Raw genomic sequence first — 20513 nt, 5'->3', positions numbered from 1 at the left:
TAGCCTGGAACACGCCAAAAGCAAAATTATTTATCACTGTGTTTACTATATTTTGAGCATAAGACAAAGCTTGGAGCCATAAAAAGAAAACAAGCAGCCCTTGGTTAGTTGGCCTTGGCCCTTCATGGTTACCTTTCCCCAACTCTGTATTTCTAAATTGATCTCCTTGGAAAACAGAAATTTTAAATGTAGAATGAATGAAGAGAAAGTGAGCTATTAATTTCAACCAAGTAAAAATTGACCTTGAGACTTAAGGTAACCAAAAGACATTATATTAAAAGTTGAACATTATTTTTTTTTAAGGGTACCGAAGAGGAGCAACTTTTTTTTAAATATATATTTTAGTTGTTGATGGACATTTATTTATATGTGGTGCTGAGAATCGAACCCAGTGCCTTATACATGCCAGGCAAGTGTTCTACCACTGAGTCACAACCCCAGCCCCAGATGAGCAACTTTTTAAATACAGTCTTGGACTGATTTAACCTATAAACAATCTTTTTAAGTGTTCTACCACTGAGTCACATCTGCAGCACTGTTCTAAAATTTTATTTTATGTTTTTTGAGACAAGGTCTCAGTATGCTACAGCGACTGGCCTTGAACTCCTGGAGTCGAGTGATCCTCCTATATCATCCTCCAAAGTAGCTGGAACTATAGGCACATATCATCACCCCATCTGGCTTATCCTTTCTATTTAACTTTAGTATTGTAGGGGTATACTAAAAAAAAAAAAAAAAGTCTATTGATAAAAAAGATGTGAATTTTATGAACTTTGGAACATAGTTACCGATTCCCTTTTGAGCCATGATATTTACTTTTATTTTTACCATCTTGTATATCTGTAACTTACAGTTTCATGTGTGTAATAAGAATTGTAATGCATTCCACTGTCACACATAAATCAAAAAATTAATTTAAAAAATAATTTTTTTAAATAAAAATAAAAAATTAAGGGGCTTGGGGTGTAGTTCAGAGGTAAAGAGCCCATGGGTTCAATCCCCAGTACCCATAAACAAACAAAAAGTTTCCTACTAGGACAGTTGATGAAATTAAAATATGAATTTGCATTAGACAATAGTATGATATAAATGTTAAATTTCATGATTGTGATAACTGTATTATATTTATAAAAGACATGTCTATCTTTTAAACTGGTATAATGCTTAAGGCTTGCAACTAGCTCTCAAATGTATTAGCACATAAATCAGTGACTGAATGAATAAATAAGCATAAGTATTTGTTACAGAGAGAGAAGAGACAAAGAGATTAAACAAATGAGACCCAATATTAACAATTGGTAAATCTAAATTTCAGTTAGATAAGAGTAATAAGTTCAGCTCTATTATACAAACATGTTGATTATAGTTAATAATAAAGTTTTGAAAGGTCTGGAAAATTGCTGAGAGTAGATTTTAAATGTATTATTACACACAAAAATGTAATAAATATGTGAAGTAATGGAAAAAAACAGTTTTAGAATTTAGAAAATGTGTGATATCTTTATGAAGCTTTTACTGTTATGTTGCATGTCTTTTCAAACTTAAAATTATGAGCCCTTCTGGTATGAGTCACTATCTTGAAAAGTTGACCTTTCTTTGAAAACAAAATGATATCAAGCACAGTACCATCCTCCATAGCGTGACCCATTTGCCTCAAATCAGCATCACACCTACTCTAATCACTTTTATCAGAACATTTTATGTAACAAAAGTTACATTTTAAAAAGTTAAAAAAAAAGCAGTGTCCTCTTGTTGGAGAATATATTTGTTAAAATTTGTTTACTTTAAAATACTTTAAAAAAATTATATGCACTCATGTATACTTTTTATTTTACATGATTTTGGGTAGAACCAAATGGTGATTATACTTATTCTCATGAATGAACATATAGATCAAGAAGACATGAGGATGTAGCTCAGTGGTAGAGCATAGGCTTACCATGTTATGAGGCCCTGGATTCAATGCCCAGCACTGGAAAGAGAGAGAGGTAGAATAGGACTTGCAGGTAAATGATTTCAGTAATTTTGTAGTGTGAGTTGATCCTGTCAGGAAACATTGGGATGAATAATGTAACACTGTTGTATGATTTTCAGTAGCAAAAGTTCAGGAGAAAGATAAAGCATGTCAGCAAAAAGCACAGTGGTCCATTCTCATCTGATGGTTGTAAAAGCCTTAAAGATAGTGAGTGTAAAAGAGATGAGGCATAACCATGAGCCTTAGTGTGTCTGTTGGAAGCCTCAAAATGTCATCAGCTTTTTCTGCCCTTACTACATTTCTTACCTTGCTTTTTCATCCTTCATATAAAAGATGTTTCTAGGCAGTTTCCATTTTAGTTCATATACATTTTGTCATTTATAAATGAAGTTCTTTTTTTTTCCCCCGAGACTGTTTTGGTGTTTTGTTATTTTTTTTTAATTTTATAAGTTTTTTTAATTGTAGATGGACAGAATACCTTTATTTTATTTATTTATGTGGTGCTCAGGATCAAACCCATACCTCCCATGGACGAGGTAAGTGCTCTACCACTGAGCTATAACCTCAGTCCCCTGTTTTATATGCTTCTTTGTCCCAAAAGGGCTAGATCCAGTGGATCTTTTGCAGCTTTTCCTTGGGTCTCTATCCTGTTTCCAGTGGCTTTTGACTGGCCTTCTGCTTCTTTGCTTTTATTTTTTTCTTTTGGTAATGAAGCCAGTCTGTGTTCAGCTATGCAGTTATAGGTCCATTTCCTGGGAAAGGTCTTCGTTCTCCTTTTAGAGATCCTGAAAACTGATTTTTTTCTAACTTAGGAATTCAATAATTCAGAAATGTTTTAGTGAGACAGAGGCCCTGGCGAAGTTATCTGCAGAAATCCTAAATTTGGATTTTCTTCTCTTTTTCTTTCTTTCTAAAAATTACAATTTTAATTGATGCATAATAATATATTTATAGAGTACAATGATATTTCAATATAAGTATATATAAACTATAATCAGATCACAGTAGTTGACAGAGCCATTGTTTCAAACATTTATCATTTCTTTGCACTGGAAGCATTCAGAATCCTATTAGCTATTTCGTGAGATACAGTTAGTTGTTATCAACCATAGTTATCCCACTGTGCTCTTACAGAACATTAGAAGTTATTCCTCCTATCCAGCGGCATTTCTATGAACTATGAACCACCCTCTCTCCATCCCCACCCCCACTCCTTACTCTTCCCTGTCTCTGGTAACCACTATTCTACTTTCTGCTCCTATGAGATCAACTTCTTAGTTTTCCACAATGAGTGAGATCACACAGTATTCACTTTCTGTGCCTAGCTTACATCATTGAACAGTGCCCTCCAGTCTCAATCACAACCTGTGCAGCTGACGGAATTGGTGTCCTTCTTTGTGGAGTGGGCTGGCTACAGAATAAAAGCTAAGAGAAAATGACGGAAAAAAAACCCCACGGTATATGGGAAGTAAATTTGAAAAGTGGGGGCAGGACAGCTCTTCCATCTTATGGATCGAGCTTCCACACTGGAAAGCGAGATGGAGCCTGCGCTTGCTTCATTTACATGAGGGAACATCAAAGGTTTTTCATAGAATGTTCTTTGCCAAATAAGGTAGGAGATGGGCTGTCCAGTTCCCAACAGGTTACACCCAACTCCTGAACTATGAGAGTTCTTTCTAGTAGAGTGAAGACAGAGATGTCTTGCCTTGGGCAATCTGATACCCACGGGAGAGCTGGGATAGTTTCCATGGCTTGGTACTGAGTAAAGACCCCTCAAGTAGCTCATGGGTGGCTTTCCACCCTCCAGGATCATCCATCTTGACACAAACGACATAATTTCATTCATTTTCTGACTAAATAATATTCCTCTGTGTGTATATCACATTTTCTTTTTAAAAAATATTTTTATTTGTAAGTGGATCTTTTTAATTTTATTTATTTATATGCAGTACTGAGCATTGAACCCAAGGCCTCAACCATGCCAGGCAAGTGCTCTACCATTGAGCTACAACCCCAGCCCCTCACATTTTCTTTATCCATTGGTAGACTGTGATTCCATATCTTGACCCTTATGAATAGTGCTACAATAAACACATGAGTGCAAGTATCTCTTCAGCATACTGATTTCTTTCCTTTGGATATAGGTGTAGTGTGGGGTAGTTCTATAGGAACCTCCGTACTGTTTCTGTTATGGCTGTACTTAAACTCTCACCAACAGTGTGGAAGGTTCCTTTTTCTCCACATCCTCTCCAGCATTTGTTATTTTTGTCATTCTGTTAATAGCCATTCTAATTTGGGTGAGAAGATCTCTCATTATGGTTTTGATTTGCATCCCTCTGATGATTAGTGATGTTGAGCATCTTGTTGGCCATTTGTGTATCTTCTTTTGAGAAATGGCTATTCAGGTCATTGGTCTGTATTTCATAAAATTTTGTTGTTGTTGAGTTGTTTGAGTTTCTTATAAATTCTAGATTTTAATCTGTTATTGAATGATAATTTACAAATATTTCCCGTCATTCTATTGTTTCTTTACTCTGATTACTTCCTTTGCTGTACAGAAGTGTTTAGTTTGACATAATCCTATTTGTCAATTTTTGCTTTTGTTGCCATGCCTTTGAGATCATATTCAAAAAATCTTTGCCTAGACCAATGTTCTGAAACATTTTACCTGTATTTTTGTCTACTAGTTTCAGATCCTAAATTTAAATCTTTATTCTATTTTGAATTGATTTTTGTATGGTTTGAGAGATGGAAGTCTAGTTTCTTCTGCATATGGATATCCAGTTTTCCCAGCACCATTTATAGATGAGACTATCATTTCTCCAGTGTAAGTTCTTGGTGCCTTAGTTGAAAATCAGTTTGTTGCAAATACGTTGCTTTATCTCTGGGTCCTCTACTCTGTTTCACTGGCCTGTGTATAACCAAAACAGTACTGTGCTGTTTTGGTTACTGTAGCTTTATAGTATGTTTTGAAGTCAGGTATTTTGGTACTTCAAGCTTTGTTCTTTTTTCCAGGATAGCTTTGGCAATTCAGGATCTTTTGTGGTTCTACACCAATTTTAGGAGCATTTTTCTCTTTCTGCTAAGAGTGTTCGTGCCAGCCAGGCTTGGCAGCATACACCTATAATCCCAGCAACTCAGGAGGCTGAGTCAGGAGGATTGCCAGTTCAAAGTCAGCCTCAGCAGATTAGTGGGGGCACTTAGCAATTCAGTGAGACCCTGTCTCTAACAAAATGTAAAAAAGAGTGGGGATGTGGCTGAGTGGTTCAGCGTCCCTTGATTCAATCCCTAGTACTGGAAAAAAAAAATGTTCATGCCATTTTGATAGGGATTGTTGGTGGTTGTGGTTATTTTTTCCCTATATTGAATTTTGAGAGGTTTTTAAAAATGCATTTTGGATATGAGTCTGATATCAGTGTATTGGAAATATTTTCTTAGTCTCTGGCTTGCTTTTTTATTTTATTAATGGTATCTTCTGAAGAGGAGATTTGAATTTTGATCAATTTAACTATTTTTTTTTTCTTTTACGGTTAACATTTTTTGAACCTTAGAAATCTTTGCCTACTCCAGGGTATTAAAACATTTTTCTCCTATGAGTTTTATCTTCTTAATTTCTACATTTAGGTCCTTGATCCATTTTCATATTAAATTTTGCGTATGACATGAGGTATAAAGATCTGTGGGAGTCCAACCTTGTATGTGACTGAGTTACACTCCCCAGCTGGGTGCTGAGGTGCTCAGTCACAAAAATGTGACTTTCCCCACCTTTCTTGGGCTCGAGGGTCGGTGTCTGGTGCATGGGTGTGTCTTGCTACAGCCCCATGGGTGAAGCTATGCTCACCTGTTCCTTTGTAATATAACCCCTTGCCCTGTTTAGGATAGAATCTTCCATGGAAGTGCCTTGTGTGTGGCCCCTTACTGTGCCCTTGGGTGTGGCCTACCAAAGTGTTAGTGGACATGAAGATAGACTCAGCCCCCTGAAACCTGACCCCTTGCCTCATTTGAATAGTTTCTACTCAATAAAAGGGGTCAGCGCACATGTTCTCTCGCTCTCTCTCTTCCTGAGGACCCTTAAGGTCAGAGGAGCTGTCACAGCGACCCCAAAGAAAAAGGAATTTGTGGGCTGGGGATGTGGCTCAAGCGGTAGCGCGCTCGCCTGGCATGCATGCGCCCCGGGTTCGATCCTCAGCACCACATACAAACAAAGATGTTGTGTCCGCCGATAAAAAATAAATATTAAAAAAAAAGAAAATAGAAAAAGGTATTTGTGTCTCTTGTGTGGTTATTTCGTGCAGCCCAGTCAGCCCAGTTTACCTGGGTGATCTCTGAGCCTTTTAGTTATGAGAACAGAAACCCAGCAGAGATCCAAATTCATTTCTCCCCCGTATGAATATCTAATAATCCTTGCAAAAATTTTTGAATTTTTTTTCCCTATTGAATTACTGTGTAGCTCAGTAGTAAAGCACTTGCCCAGCACATGCGAGGCTCTGGGTTCAATCCTCACCATCTTATTTATCTACAACTAAAAATTAAAAAAAAAAATAAGTTGATTATATGTGTTAGATCTGTCTTTACTTTCTGTGTTCAGTTTCATTGATCTATATGACTCTGCCAATATCACACTACCATGATCATTGTAATGTTGTAGTAAGCCTTGAAATCAAGTACTATATATCTTCAAACTTTCTTCTTTTTCAAAATTCTTTTGGATATTCAATGTACTTATGAGTTTTTTCTCTTTCCGTACTTTTTATTGGTGCAGTATTGTGCATAATGGTGGGATTTGTTGTTACATATTTGTATATGCACATAATATAACAATATAATTTGGCCAAATCACTTCCTCATCCCTCCCCTTCTCCCACCCTCTGATCCCTTTCCTCTACTGATCTCCTTTTGATTTTCATGAGATCCTCACCCACCACCTTTCTTTTCTTTTTTCCTCTCTAGCTTCTACATGAGAGAAAACATATAACCCTTGATCTTCTGAGGAAACTCAGTATTATTGAATTATTTTGTTTGAAGCTTGCTCTTATAATTCTTTCTGTATATTTCTGGATTTGACTTGCTGATAATTTGGGTCCATTTATGGAACGGATCAGGCAGGTGAGCAAATAGGCCACACCATCCATTTTAGATATGTGGAAAAAATTTGAGCACATTCAATAGATACTAAATACCTTAATGAAGCCTACAGTTATACCCACAAATAATCTCTGTTTTTTTCATCTGTCCTTTGAAATGTACTATCACCAGAGACAGCAAATGAATATGTAGGGCAAGGTTTAGAGATGAGTTTGATTAAACCTTGAGTTTTTTGAAGTCAGGGGCTTTATCTCATTCATTCAACTAGTGTTAACAAAGGCCCAAATTACAGTGGTTTATACAAATTAAGTTTATTCTTCTCACTCAGGCCTACTACTGCTCTTACTCACAAAAGGCTGCTTCTACCTCACTGCTCTATCAACCAAGGACGTGACCTTAGGTGTTCTCATGGTCTTCACAGACTGTATCCACATTTCAGCAGCGGCAAAATGGAGACAGGGATCTGAAAGAAGAGAAGCAAAGATTGCAGGCCAGCTAGCTTTTAAGGAAGGTACCCAGAAGTTGCCATGACCATGTGCATACCATGTCACCCACTTGAACTTAGTATGTGGTCACAAGTTTTGAGACAGGAGTTTTGGAGAATAAATAGTTGTTTGCTGTTTATTGGGAAATGAAATAGATGTTTACTTAAATGGTTGTTTTTTAAAGTGTAGAAGTCCTGAATCAAAGTTATTTGCAACTTTTATCTTTCTGAGTTTCCTGGAATAGTAATAATATATTTTAAAAAGACAGTGGAAAAGTCATGTTAATATACACAGTAAGCTGTGTGGGCGTAAGTAGTTTTGGTTCTCAGTACCTATGTCCTTAGGACCTAGCATGGTGCATGGCACATGATTGTAATAAGTATCTGCGACTAGTATATTACTAGCTCACACTGAACAGATGCTCATCTGTGCTACACAATATAATAAAGGTTATACATGTAGTATCTTAGTCCTCAGGACAGTCCTGTGAAGTAGCCACTTGTATTATCCCCATTCCATAAAATGGCAGGGACATCTGAAATATGAATCACTAGTTTTATCACACTGTTCCTTGTATTAAGTTCTTACTTGCACAATTTGCAAGTTCCTTTGCAAGTGAGAATGGTAAATTTTAAAAGTGATAACTCTTCCATTATGTGATTCAGTGATCACTGATGTCATGCCATGTACAACTAAAGTCTCATTACCACCAATAGTACATGTCTCTCATTTAGGAAATAATTTGGAAGGAGAATGCTGGATTTCGGAGATCTGGGTTCTAATCTTGGTTCTACCACTCTGAGACCTTGCAGGTCATTCAACTCCAGGCTTCCTCTTCTGTGCTGTTTTTCTTTCATGGACTATAGAATTAACTCTTAAAAGACGTAATATAACATGAATGAATAGCATGCTTGAATATATATGCTCATGTATGCATTAAACAAGTGGCTTTGGACAAAAGCTCTGGGTAGATTAAACAGCGGCCCCAGCTAGATGTAGACATGGTTAGGGAAGATTATGTCATTTGAACAAAACTTTGCAAAGATGGCTATAAAAACTGATGAGGTTATGTGTCAGGGTCAATGGATTGTCAAGGATGTTAAGACACGCTAAGCTAGAGCTGTGGAGGCCATTTCATTTAAACTCAAATGTTTCTATCTATACTGATAATGCCCCTGCCAAGTAAAGTGTGTTAATCTGAGAAGGTTCTGAATCCTGGGTAGGCAGCTAAACAAGCTGTGCTTTCTTATGGGGATTCCAGCTGGCTCCACATCACCTATGATCTCTCAGAAGATGGAGTACTTCGAGGTCCTCTTGAAAAGGCCTATCAGTTTACTATTGTGAGCACTTTACTTCACTGGCCACTGCTTCCAAAGTACTGAATGACTGATTAGGGATGCAGAGAACCTCTGAAGATACAAATTATTTCCACATGGTTTGGCATTTCCCATTAAGATGAATGTTTCTCTCTGTCTCTCCCTATACCCCTCTTTTACTAGCTGCTTTTTCTGTCCTCTAGGCATTTCAAAACATGGAGGGGCATAGAAAAATCATGTACTAATGTTGTTCAATTACCTTTATCAAAACTACTCTCAAGCTAGGTATGCTGGCATAGTGACACATACCTTTAGTCCCAGCACTCAGGATGCTGAGGTAGGAGGATCATTCGAGCCCAAGAATTCAAGACCATTCTGGGCAACATAGCTAGACTCTGGCTCAAAAACAAAAACCATTTTCAGAGGCTCAATAGAAGTATTGAGCACTGGACCTGATGCTGGAGTTGGAAAGGGCATGTCTCTGGGATAGCCAAAAAGGAAGGGTTGAAGTAGCGTTAAGAACTTTGGGATAGAAATGTGAGTCTTGGTAGCTAAACTGTTTCTTCCCTATCTGGGAAGGAAACGTGTTGGGGGGTGGACGTGGGGTCTGTGCAGAGGAGGGGATTTCCTCATCCCTGTTTCTGATGGGTTTGCAGAGTGGGGGAAAGGGTACACAGTCACTCCTCACAGTTTGACAAAAGGGTGGTCTACTGTACGGCTGTAACCTTGGTTGACATATTTGGTCCTGGCAAGGAGAGCTACCCCTTCCCCTATGTGATCACAGCATCACTGAAGCTATTCAGGAAAGGTGAGTGCAGGAAGGGGAGAGGAGGTAGGGGGTGGGATGAAGAACAAATTTCAACCTACCTACCTCTGTACCATGCCAAGTCCTGGGTTAGATATGTTTGCATGTGTTGTCTCATTTATTCCTTACTCTGGTGCTGCAAATGCTAAAATTACAGACATGCATCCTTTAATGACAGAAATGGGTTGTCAGGTTGTGTGAACAGAGTACACTTACGCATACCTGAATAGTGTAGCTTACTCCATACCTGAGCTGTAAGGCAGAGCCTGGGCTATAGGAAGCGTAGAGTATGATCCTAAATTGGATAGTGTAGGTCACTGTAGCACAATGTAAGTATTTTATGTATCTAAACATAGCTAAACATAGATAAGGTACAGTAAAATACAATATAAAAGATTAAAAAATGGTACTTCTACATAGGGCACTTACCAGGAAAGTAGCATGCAGGCCTGGAAGTTGCTCTGGGTGAGTGAGGGAGGGGGAGTGAATGTGAAGGCCGAGCACACTGCTGTACGTAATTGTAGCCTTAGAAACACCATGTGCTTAGGCTATATTACTTTAGAATTTTTTTTCTTCCACAATAAATTAAACTTACTAAAACATTTTACTTTGTAAACTTTTTTTTAAAATTGTTGACTCTTGTAATAACACTCAGCTTAAAACACAAATATATCGTACAGCTATACAAAAATATTTTCTTTCTTCCTTTTCTTTTTTGCAGTGCTGACTTGAACCCAGAACTTCACACATGCTAGGCAAGTGTCATTCATAATCATCCCCCAGCCTTATTTTCTTTATATCCTTATTCTATAAGCTTTTTTCTATTTTAAATTCTTTTATTTTTACTTTTTAAAATTGTTTTAAGACATACAAACACATTTTAGCCCAAGCCTGTACAGGGTCACCACTATCACTATCTTCCACCTCCACTCTGGTCCCACTGGAAGTTCTTCAGGGCAGTAACATGCATCTTCTTCTGGAACAAACCTGTTTTACCATTCTTTTTTTTTTTTTTTTTTTTTAATCAGTGGGAAGAGTTCACTGTAAAATAATGATTGTAAAGTATAATAAATCCACAAACCAGTAACTTAGTGGTTTATTATCAAGTATTATGTACTGAACATAATTGTATGTGCAGTGGGTTTGTTTACACCAGTATTACCACATACATGAGTAATGTGTGATTCTTCAGCCTCACCAAGACTCTGATGTCACTGGGCAACAGGATTTTTCAGCTCTGTTGTTGTCTTATGGAGCCACTGTTTTGTGTGTGGCCCTTTGTTGACTGAAATGTAGTTGTGTGGCCTGTGAATATAGTTCCTGTTTTTTGCAGATGAGGACAGTGAAATAGAACTCAGGTGGTAGAGCCAGGTTCAAATCCTTGTCTGATTTCCAGGATTCTTTTTTGTAGAGCAAGAGCAATAGAAATCTCAGGATTTCAACAGGGTGTAAACAGACCTCCCCGAAAGATGGTTCTGGTGTAGCAGTTGATAACCTGTGTCCATGAAGGGCTTTTTTATCCCCTGCTACCTCCTATAAAGCTAATCGGTTCCCACTTGACCTGTGGGTCTCTGCCTCATGCTGGACACCTGACCCTCCTGAGTGGACTTCGATAAACAAAGATTAATGTGTTTTACCTCTTTTTGCCTTTTATAGATGGATCTGTCTGTAGAAACCCTCTTTAGCTTCATGCAGGAACGCCAGAAAAGATATGCGAAATATGCTGAGCAGATCCAGAAAGTCAACGAAATGTCTGCCATCCTCCGCCGCATACAGATGGGCATCGACCAGACGGTGCCGCTGATGGAAAGGCTCAACAGCATGCTGCCCGAGAGCGAGCGGCTAGAGCCCTTCAGCATGAAGCCGGAGCGAGAGCTCAAGCTATAGCACTGCTGGTTCCCGCCTGCTAGGCTGCTTTTAGGAGGCAGAGAAGCCAGTAACCCAGAGGACATTTGAAGCCCAAGTCCTATGGTATGACCAAGGCCTGAAGCTGGTACAAGGTCTGGGTCCTCACTGCAGTGGACACTGCATGGACTGCCACTGCCAGCATGGACTGTCTTTGCCCTTCTCCTTCCCTTGATGCGAATACCCTGTGTGAAACGAACAGAACTGATTCTTGGTGATAACTGAAGTTGGAACATTACTAGAAATTGTTTTAAATGCTGCATGGAGAGTTGTTATTTTTTTTTATTGACAGTATATATATTCTAGTGTAGCTACTGGAGTGGAAACAGAAAAAAGGGAGAAAAATTTTTTATGAAGCTATGTGTCTTCAATGCCCTTGTGAAATTTTACTCAGGCTCTGGGTTATGGGTTATAAATATGAAAAAAAATTAATCCAGATCTTTGCGTTCTTACTGTTTCCATCCCACTTCCATCACATCAAGTCTAAATTGAGAATTCCCTCTTCCTGTCCTGATGGAACACCGCCTTTCTTGTTGTCTACCAGGTTGTGGTGTCCCTTACATTTCATCATCAGAAAATGAAGACTCCCTTTTTCCACCTTCTGGAGATTCGTCTCATTGATTATTGGTTTGCTTGACGTAGGCATAGTTTAGGTTTCTTTCTATTACATCAACACAGGCAGGACTCGTGTTTGTTTTAACCATTATTTAAAAAAAATTTTTAATTGTACAAGGACACAATACTTTTATTTTTATTTGTTTTTACGTGGTGCTGATGATTGAACCCAGTGCCTTGCGCACACCAGGCAAGCGCTCTACCACTGAGCTACAACTTCAGCCCTAACCATCATTTTTTTAAGAAATAACGTTTATTGGGTTGAGGCTGTAGCTCAATGGCAGAGCGCTTGCCTAGCATGCATGAGGCACTGAGTTTGATCCTCAGCACCATCTTAAAAAAAAAAAAAAAGGCATTCTGTCCACTTTACAATTTTTTTTAAAATAACATTTATTTGGTGCTGAGGATTGAACTTAGTGCCTCACACGTGCTAGTGCTAGGCAAAAGCTCTACCTCTGAGCCACAACCCAGCCCCACCGACTGTTTATCAGCCTAGTAAACGTGTGGGACATGAAGGCTTTGACAGCAGTCTATGGAGATCACTCACTCAGCAATTCATTTAATTGAGCTTATCCCATGTGCTAGACATTGTGCCAGGGATACAGACATGGCTATGCAGCCTCTGCCCTTTTGTTTGTAAAGAAAAAGACAAAACACAAAGTACTGTTGAATTTCTATGGGAGTAGGAAATGAAGCAAAGTGCTTAATGCAGTACTTTGCATGTCATGGGTGGTATTAGGGGAAGAAAGGACTGAAGAAGCAAAGAAATAAGAGGTAGAAACAGCGCTAAGCAGGCAAGTGGAGACCAAGGGCCAGGGTTAAGAAAGTCCCTGGTCCAGGTCTTTATGTAGGCCTCTGCCTCATGCATGTTTTCTGGCATTTCCTTCCCCTAGATGTGGGCAGCAGCCGCGCCCCCAGCTCCTCCAGCTCCCGTAGAACTCCGCTTTTGGTATTCTAAATTTTAGATCAGGTGTAAGTGTTAGCTTTTCTTTCAGGTCACCTGTAGCAGTGAGGATGAAGGCTTAGACAAGGAGACCGCCAACTTGGGTTCTGGTGAGAGGTGTGAGCCTTCAGTTTGATTGGAGGCCTCAGTTGTCCACACTCTTCCCCCATTAGGACCTACATTCCTTCCCAACTCACAATCTTCCTGTGCTCAGATGAAGCAGAAACAGCCAACAAAGACTATCTTCTCGGCTTCTATAATTGCTTCAGGTCAAATCCTTTGAACCTCATATTCTATATCATTCTTAGTGGTTTTTTTCATAACTGAACCCTGACTGGTACCATAACATTACTCTTCAATATTTCACTTTTTTCTAATAGATTCTGGGAATTTGATTTTTATTTCAAGAAACTGATGGGTCTTTCTTGGTTAGTACTCAGTGACCTACCTGGCCTCTACAGGATCCTCCAGGGTTGGGAAGTCAGCTTGGAGTTGTGAGAGATCTGGGTGGAAGTTTCTAGCCTCGACTGGTAAGCCATTTGGTTTCCTTGAGCCTGTATTATACTTTGGATTTTAAACATCCCCCAAAGGTCCACATGCTCAAGGCTTGTTTGCCTACAAATGGCAGTATTGGGAGGTGGGGGAGTTTTTAGGGAGGTGGGAACCTAACAGAAGGAAATTAGATCATTGGTGACGCATGCCTGAAGAGCTTCCTCACACTTTTTCTTCCCGAATGCCATGAAGTGAACAGGTCTTCTCCACCACATGCTCACAGACCCAAAACAACAGGGTCAAACGACTACAGACGGAAACCATAAGCCAAAGTAAATCTTTCCTCCTCATAAATTACGTCAGGTGGAGCCGGGGTTGTGGCTCAGTGGCAGAGTGCTTTCCTAGCGTGTATGAGGCACTGGGTTTGACCCTCAGCACCACATAAAATAGATAAAATAAAGGTCTGTCAACAACTAAAAAATATTTTTAAATTATGTTGGGCATTTTAGAGAGATGAAAAGCTGACATACCAACCTTTTCCTTCTGGCAAGTCTGCAGTTCTAAAAACTAAATATTTAGCAGCAATGAAGAACATTTCTCTTGTCTGAGCAATAGTCCTGAGTCTTAATACTCTTTGGACACTCAGGGATCACTCTAAATATTCTGCCACATTTTTTTCATATCAGAAATCTAGACCTTCCCTATTTCGCTTCGTTTTTTTTTATTTGTTCTTAGTTATATGACAGTAGAATGTATTTTGACATGTACATACATGGAGAATAACTTCCCATTTTTGTGATTGTACATGAGGTGGAGTTACACTGGTTCATATTGAACATAGGTTTTTATTTTTAGTTGTCAAACTAGTCCTCCAAATTCAGAGCTCCCAAAGGAAAGCTTCCTTCCTTTTAATTATAAATTAGGTATAGACTGTCTCTCTCTTAAAAGAGCCTATTTTGCTTGTCTATCAATCTGTTCATCTGTACTTATGACGACTGTAAATAGGCTACTATACTACATAGTTTTATTAAGTGAATTAGGTCAGTAGAAGCTGGCCTTCACCCTTTGTGCATATAAATTTATGAGAGTTGTAAAGTTGGGAGCAGAAAAGTAATATTCAAAGAAAAAGACCTTACACATTAGTGGTTAATGTCAGAAAAACAAAACCTGACAACATTATTTAAAATACCAGTGAACATTTTGAAGCTAAAAATTTTTTTGTCTTCTTGTCCCACAACACTCTGCCCTTCACAAACTGTCTTTATGGATACACAAGACTCCAATTTGGCCATATTTGTCTCCACATCTCAGAAACCTTCCCTATTTCCCCCTGGTTTTTGTCTAATTGTAGGCGTCAGATCCAAACCAGCCCTCTCCCAGCTGCTCGTGTGTTCTCTAAACGCCTCTAGCTCTACCTTTAAGTAAGTGAACAGTTGGCTTGACCTTCAGGCCTTCTCAAGATCTAAGCCTTTTCACCTGAAGCCTCTTATACAAACACTTGTTGTTCTACTACCCTCCATCTCTGGAGACAGTTATTTCATATTCCTTTATTCTTCTATCCCACCCATTTTTTTCCCTACAATGTCCTCACCAAGGCACCGCTAGTATTGGCCTACCCTGTCTAGTCCTCCTTACTTTCAAATTTTCTTAAGTCCAACTGCAACTTGCTCAGGAACCTTTTACAGTTCACTTTAGTGAGGTTACCTTGTGAGTCTTTTTTAGTCATTCCATCAGCTGCACTAAGGTAAATAGTTCATTCCTGTAAGGCATGATTTTTACTGCACTAATGAGCATATCCAGTGTCACAGGCCATTAGAGTACCCATGGCAAGGATGGAATAGATCCTCTATTATGATTCCTCCATTTTTCCTGAAAGAATTACAAAGTCAATAATTTTATTTTTCTTCCAAAATCAATCAAAATATTTACCAAGTCTTTGGTTTCTACAGTGTAGTGTGCCTTAGGTATACACAGAAAGAATGCAGCCAATGATATGTTAGCCAGTGATTCAGTATTCCGTGTGAATGGTAGTAGATGATATATCTGACACTATCACCACTTTATTTTGAGCTAAACCTTATTCGAGAATAGCAGGACAGGTTCCACCACACTCTCCTTTGACAACTTGGATGATGCTATTTGTCAATTTTACAGCTGCAAAGAAAGGTCCTTCCTCATATTTATGTATAAACAGGTACCAGTTTTGATTTTATTTCATCATATTAACATACATGACACATCAAAATGAGAAATGCACAATTTAACCATTCAACAGCTTGCCTTGCTCCAAAAGAACACTATATTCATATTAAACATTTATACAGTCTTTCCACCTAACTTTATAAATGTCCTAAATCAATTTCCAGCATTTCTCACACAGAAGCCTATTTTAACTCTTTAAAATCACCATTCTGTATCATCCTAGTAGACTCCAGGGGTTCCCCTGTGATTCCATGCTGAAGAGAACCAGCCTCCACATCACCCACAGACCCGAGCAGCTCCAGGACTTGACTTGACTTGGAGGCTGCCCCTTCGGCATGGTAATCTTGATTCCAAGAACTGATTATTGGACATAACTGATCAAGGACTGACAGCTGTAGTGTATGACTATATCACAGTTACAGGAAGGAAGGGGGACCATAGCCAACAGAAACCCTAAATGACACAAGGCAAATTGTTGCCCAAAGATCTATTGAACCTAAGTCCCCCAAGCCCCCTGAAACACTTAACGATGGAGCTATTGCTTTCATTTCTTAAAAAATGTTTGACAGATGTAACCAGATTCTGGAAGCAGGGAACTGTTAAACATTCAGTGTGTGTATACACAACACACCAAAAATTACTGTGTGAAACCTTGAGAATATCTGATTACATAAAAGATTTAATTGTGTATATAAAAACTCAGATCATTTCACAGAAATTTGTCAGTACCGTAATAATGTGCTCCCTATGCAGTTCATGCTCTTTTGTGTCCATTTTATACCCACATCATAGCACATTATTTGTACATAACCAGTATGTCTGTGAAGCTCATAATCCCCATGATCAAGCCAGTCAGTTCTGAATCGTTATTCTGTGCTGGTTTTAGCAGTCACCATAGGAAACAAATCACAGCCTAGTCCAAGGAATATCCATTTCTCAAACATAGAAAAACCTGAGATATAAGTCAGCAACTAGCTACACTTACAGTAAAGAACAATAACACCTGTCCCACTTCCCACCCCCCCAAAAAAAGCTGCTGACATGAATTAAGGCTTCAAAAGAGGACCATATTGTAGTTGATAAAACATAAGCCAAGAAATTTAAAAGCAGATACATACTATCACTTGTGTACTTGTTCTAATTACCTTCTATTTTCAGCTGCCAGGATTGATTCCATACAGTGATTGTAGGTCAAGGACTGAGAAACCATCTTGGTCTTTTTCCATCGTGATATGCCCCTTTTACTAAAAACATGCCAGGGATAGTTTTCAAAATAGCTTGGCTATGGCTTTCCACTCTACTCACAACTGAACAAAATTCAACAGCCTTCTTCTCACCTTCCTAAACTGTTTTACTGAGTATTCCTTGCTTCCTAAAGCCTCTCTCAACTCTTATTAGTACATTTAAAAGTATAAGGAGATTTTAGAAATACCACCCTCATCACATGCCAAGAGCAGATGTGCCATCAAGGAAATAAGTTTCCTGTTTCTCCTCAGCATTTTTTTTAAACCTTCTTAATATTTCTGTAGTTTCACCCCCCCCAGGTGGTTTCCTATAAAATTCTTCCTGTTGTTACATTTTTACAAACTGGATCCATGCAATGAAATAAATGGAAAATATCTACTTTGGCTGAGAACTTGAAGGATCTGTCACTCTGCTATGAACCCAGACAATTCACATTTGACTTTAAACCAAGTTAATCTTTAATAATTAAAGGATTAACAATCCCATTTTAAACATTTCTTTGATTCATAAAAGGGAGGTAGACTTGTTTAGCCTCCCAATCTTGGCTTAAATCATTATACTGCCAGATTCCTAGCTATGGTGGATCCTAGATGGTTTCTCTTCTCTTTCTTAATAAAGCTGAAAAGAAGAAAACAACCTACTCCATCCAGGCCCAATTGGAATTTTGTGCATAGAGTGTTTTAAATTGTTCTGAAAAGTATGTCTAGCTACCAACCTATTCACAATGCCTAGAAAACGGGCTCCCAGATATGGAAGTGGTGAAAGCCCCGACTGTCTTGTCTGAGGTACTGGGTTTGTTCTAAAGTAGATCTGGGCGAGGCCCCTAATGGTCCATGCAGCAGAATGATGCTTTTGTTACTCAGCTGTCAGGTGAGCTTGGATTTGTGAATCAGTTTGGATAAGATCATTTCTCTTGGATTTAACCATTAGGTTCTGTCCCTAAGAGGTCTACCCACCCGACCCACCAGTGGCTCAGTCTCAGCACTAAGGTGCACTATGGAAGGGACTGGACAAAGACAAATATTTGAGATCTCATTGTAGCACAACGTGAAAATGGTACGGGATTTTGTCCTCTGACATCAAATAAAGTTGCTTCTGTAGGAGCAATAAATGTGCAATTCACGGAATACAAGTTGGTTCCTCTGGTTAGGGGGATTCTAACATCTGCCCTTCCACTTTTCTTGAGAGAAATATTAACTCATCTCTCAAATGCAGATGCTAAGAGAACAACTGTGTTGATCCACCTTTTGCTTTTACACCACAGCTCCATTTTCCAAAATATATATGTATGTACATATATATATTTCAGATTTACAGGGAATATTTTTGTGGAAAAAAAAAAAAAAACAATAGAAGTCACAAGTGTCTTTCTTCTCAGGAGACCTCAATGATTTCCATGCTGCCTGAAAAGCTAGACTGACTGCCCACTTTCCCCAGCTCTTCCCGCGACCTGTTCTCTGACATGATGCTCTCTCCAAATTCCATTTGGCAGCTTCTACGTTTAAACTGCTTTTCAAAGGGGCTCTCTTCGTGCCAGCTCCGCCGTGAGTCAGCTCTGTCACTTGGCTTCTGCCGTCTGCGCACAGAATAGACTTGGTCACTGCAAGTGGGCAGCTGGCTACAGCTGTAGGCAGAATAACTGGCATTGCCTCCATAGATGGCTGAAGCAGAGTAAAAGTGAGAGGACTCTGTGGCAAAATACCAACTATTGGTCAAGGAGGGGGTAGAGGTCTTGGGAGCCAAGATATCTGAGTGCCAGCCCTTGAGGCCCAGCCCAGCAGCAGACTTGGTGAGGTGTTGCTGGCTGGTGGAAAGGCCGAAGAGGAAGTTGGTATGGTAATTGTCCTCCACACTCCCACTTCGATGCAGTGGAGATAAGAAGGACCTTTGGGTGCCACCGTTGCTGGTTCTTACTGAGTGTAGTCGCTTGCTCTCTGAAGGCCTGGTGGTCTGGGGCTTCTTAAGGATGTGGGCTTCCTCCTTATCTGGGCTGGTTTCTGGAGTCTGCTCTGACACTTCCTGAACTGGGGAGAACTGGCATAGCTTGTTGGTCCCATCCAGAGTAGTTGAAGGTTTGTAGTATTCCAAAGCATCTTCTGATGAGGAGAAACCATGTAAGGATGCTGCCATGCTGGCTGAATATGAAACTGATTTAATATCCAGAGAGAAGGAACGCTTGAGCTTATTGCTGTCTTCCAGCTTGTCAGAGGACAGGTGGAGCCCATTGAGTGCCTGTACCAGTGGACTGTCCCCTAACAGTGATGGCTGTAGGCTGGGCGCACTGGCAGGAAGCACAGGTCTTTGCCCTGCTGCCTCTGAGGTAGCACAGTCAGCAAAGGGTGGACTGAGGGATGCCTCACTTTTCTGTCCACCCTCCGAGACTGCAGGGACAGGTTCATTTGGCTTTTCCAGGTGCAGCAGCTTGAGTTTGCTCTTTGGCCCTGATGCTCCAGTCTGGTTCTTAATCTTCTTTTCATAGTCAAGGAGCTGGCCCAGAAAATTGAAGTTTGGAGATATAGTAGGTCTTTTTTCTTTGACAAATCTATGAAGAGAGGAAAAATCAAAAACTGAATTTTATACTACACTTTATCTTAAGAATATTAAGTGAGTAAACAAGAGGGGTTTATTAGACCTTCCTAAATACTTTGGAAGATGACTGGTTTACAAGTTCAGAGAGATGCCTCAAGATGGAGAATATAAAGGACTTCTGTGCTGAGGGAACTCTGACTCTGGGGGCATACTAGAGAGAGAGGGTGCCAGGCCCAAAAGCTCTATAGTTTTAGCCTTATTATTTTTAATGGCTCAAGACTTCCAATGCAATTGATAAGAGGGGATTTCTTTGGCTACAACCAATGAAATCCCACCATAACACACACTGGTACAACCAAAAAAAGTACAGTGTAATGGTCATTTGCCAGCTTTAATTTTCCAATATTATCCCTTCAATGTCCCCATGGTCATTTCTCAAGACATTTCACATTTTAATGACCAAAAAAAAAGTATCAGATAGTCAAAGCACCTAATTCTGAGTTCCATTTTTTTGTACTCTGCACGACAGAATAACCAACCACAAAGTGGTATCTGGGGGCTAAGTATTATGCTGATGCCCTAAATTATTTATTCAATCTTCAAACCTACCCTAATCAGTGGGTGCCATTATCCCCATCATGAGGGTACATAAATCTTGGACTTGCCTAAAATCACATAGCTACTAACTGATGATACTGGGTCCATTTTTGTAATATGTTAAAGATTCATCAAGGGGTCAAAACTATGAATAAGTAGCTTTTATGTTTCACTGAGGAAACAAAGGCTCTTAAATGTAATAGAAAAATTCTTCAATGGCACCAGAACTTCATGAATCAATTACCTGTCAGATGCTGCAAAAAGTAAAACTACACAGAAAATCTGTATACAAATAAAGAATAAGAAAAAATTAAAAACT

The 20513-nt window shown here is 39.2% G+C and overlaps 2 protein-coding genes across 4 annotated transcripts in view; one reads left to right on the top strand and one right to left on the bottom strand.

Moving 5' to 3' along the window:
- Positions 1-20513, top strand: part of Borcs5 (BLOC-1 related complex subunit 5) — a 123748-nt gene that overhangs the window by 88040 nt on the left and 15195 nt on the right. For 2 of the 3 annotated variants that reach the window (XM_013361370.4, XM_005331910.5), the window contains exon 4: positions 11323-12003. The exons of the other annotated variant lie outside the window; for it this stretch is intronic. In XM_013361370.4, coding sequence (XP_013216824.1) covers positions 11323-11553 — 231 coding nt within the window. In that variant the 3' untranslated portion in view covers positions 11554-12003. Of the gene's footprint in view, positions 1-11322; positions 12004-20513 lie in introns of those variants that run through there. 3 annotated transcript variants of the gene reach the window in all.
- The window catches only part of Dusp16 (dual specificity phosphatase 16), a 91052-nt gene continuing 86339 nt past the window's right edge, over positions 15801-20513 (bottom strand). Inside the window, exon 7 of the mRNA XM_005331909.4 lies at positions 15801-19610. Coding sequence (XP_005331966.1) covers positions 18443-19610 — 1168 coding nt within the window. The 3' untranslated portion in view covers positions 15801-18442. The remainder of the gene's footprint in view (positions 19611-20513) is intronic.

The sequence above is a fragment of the Ictidomys tridecemlineatus genome, chromosome 6, assembly GCF_052094955.1.
Source record: "Ictidomys tridecemlineatus isolate mIctTri1 chromosome 6, mIctTri1.hap1, whole genome shotgun sequence".
Taxonomy (NCBI): domain Eukaryota; kingdom Metazoa; phylum Chordata; class Mammalia; order Rodentia; family Sciuridae; genus Ictidomys; species Ictidomys tridecemlineatus.
Note: the sequence above shows the minus strand (reverse complement) of the source record. Positions and strands in the feature narration are given on the sequence as shown.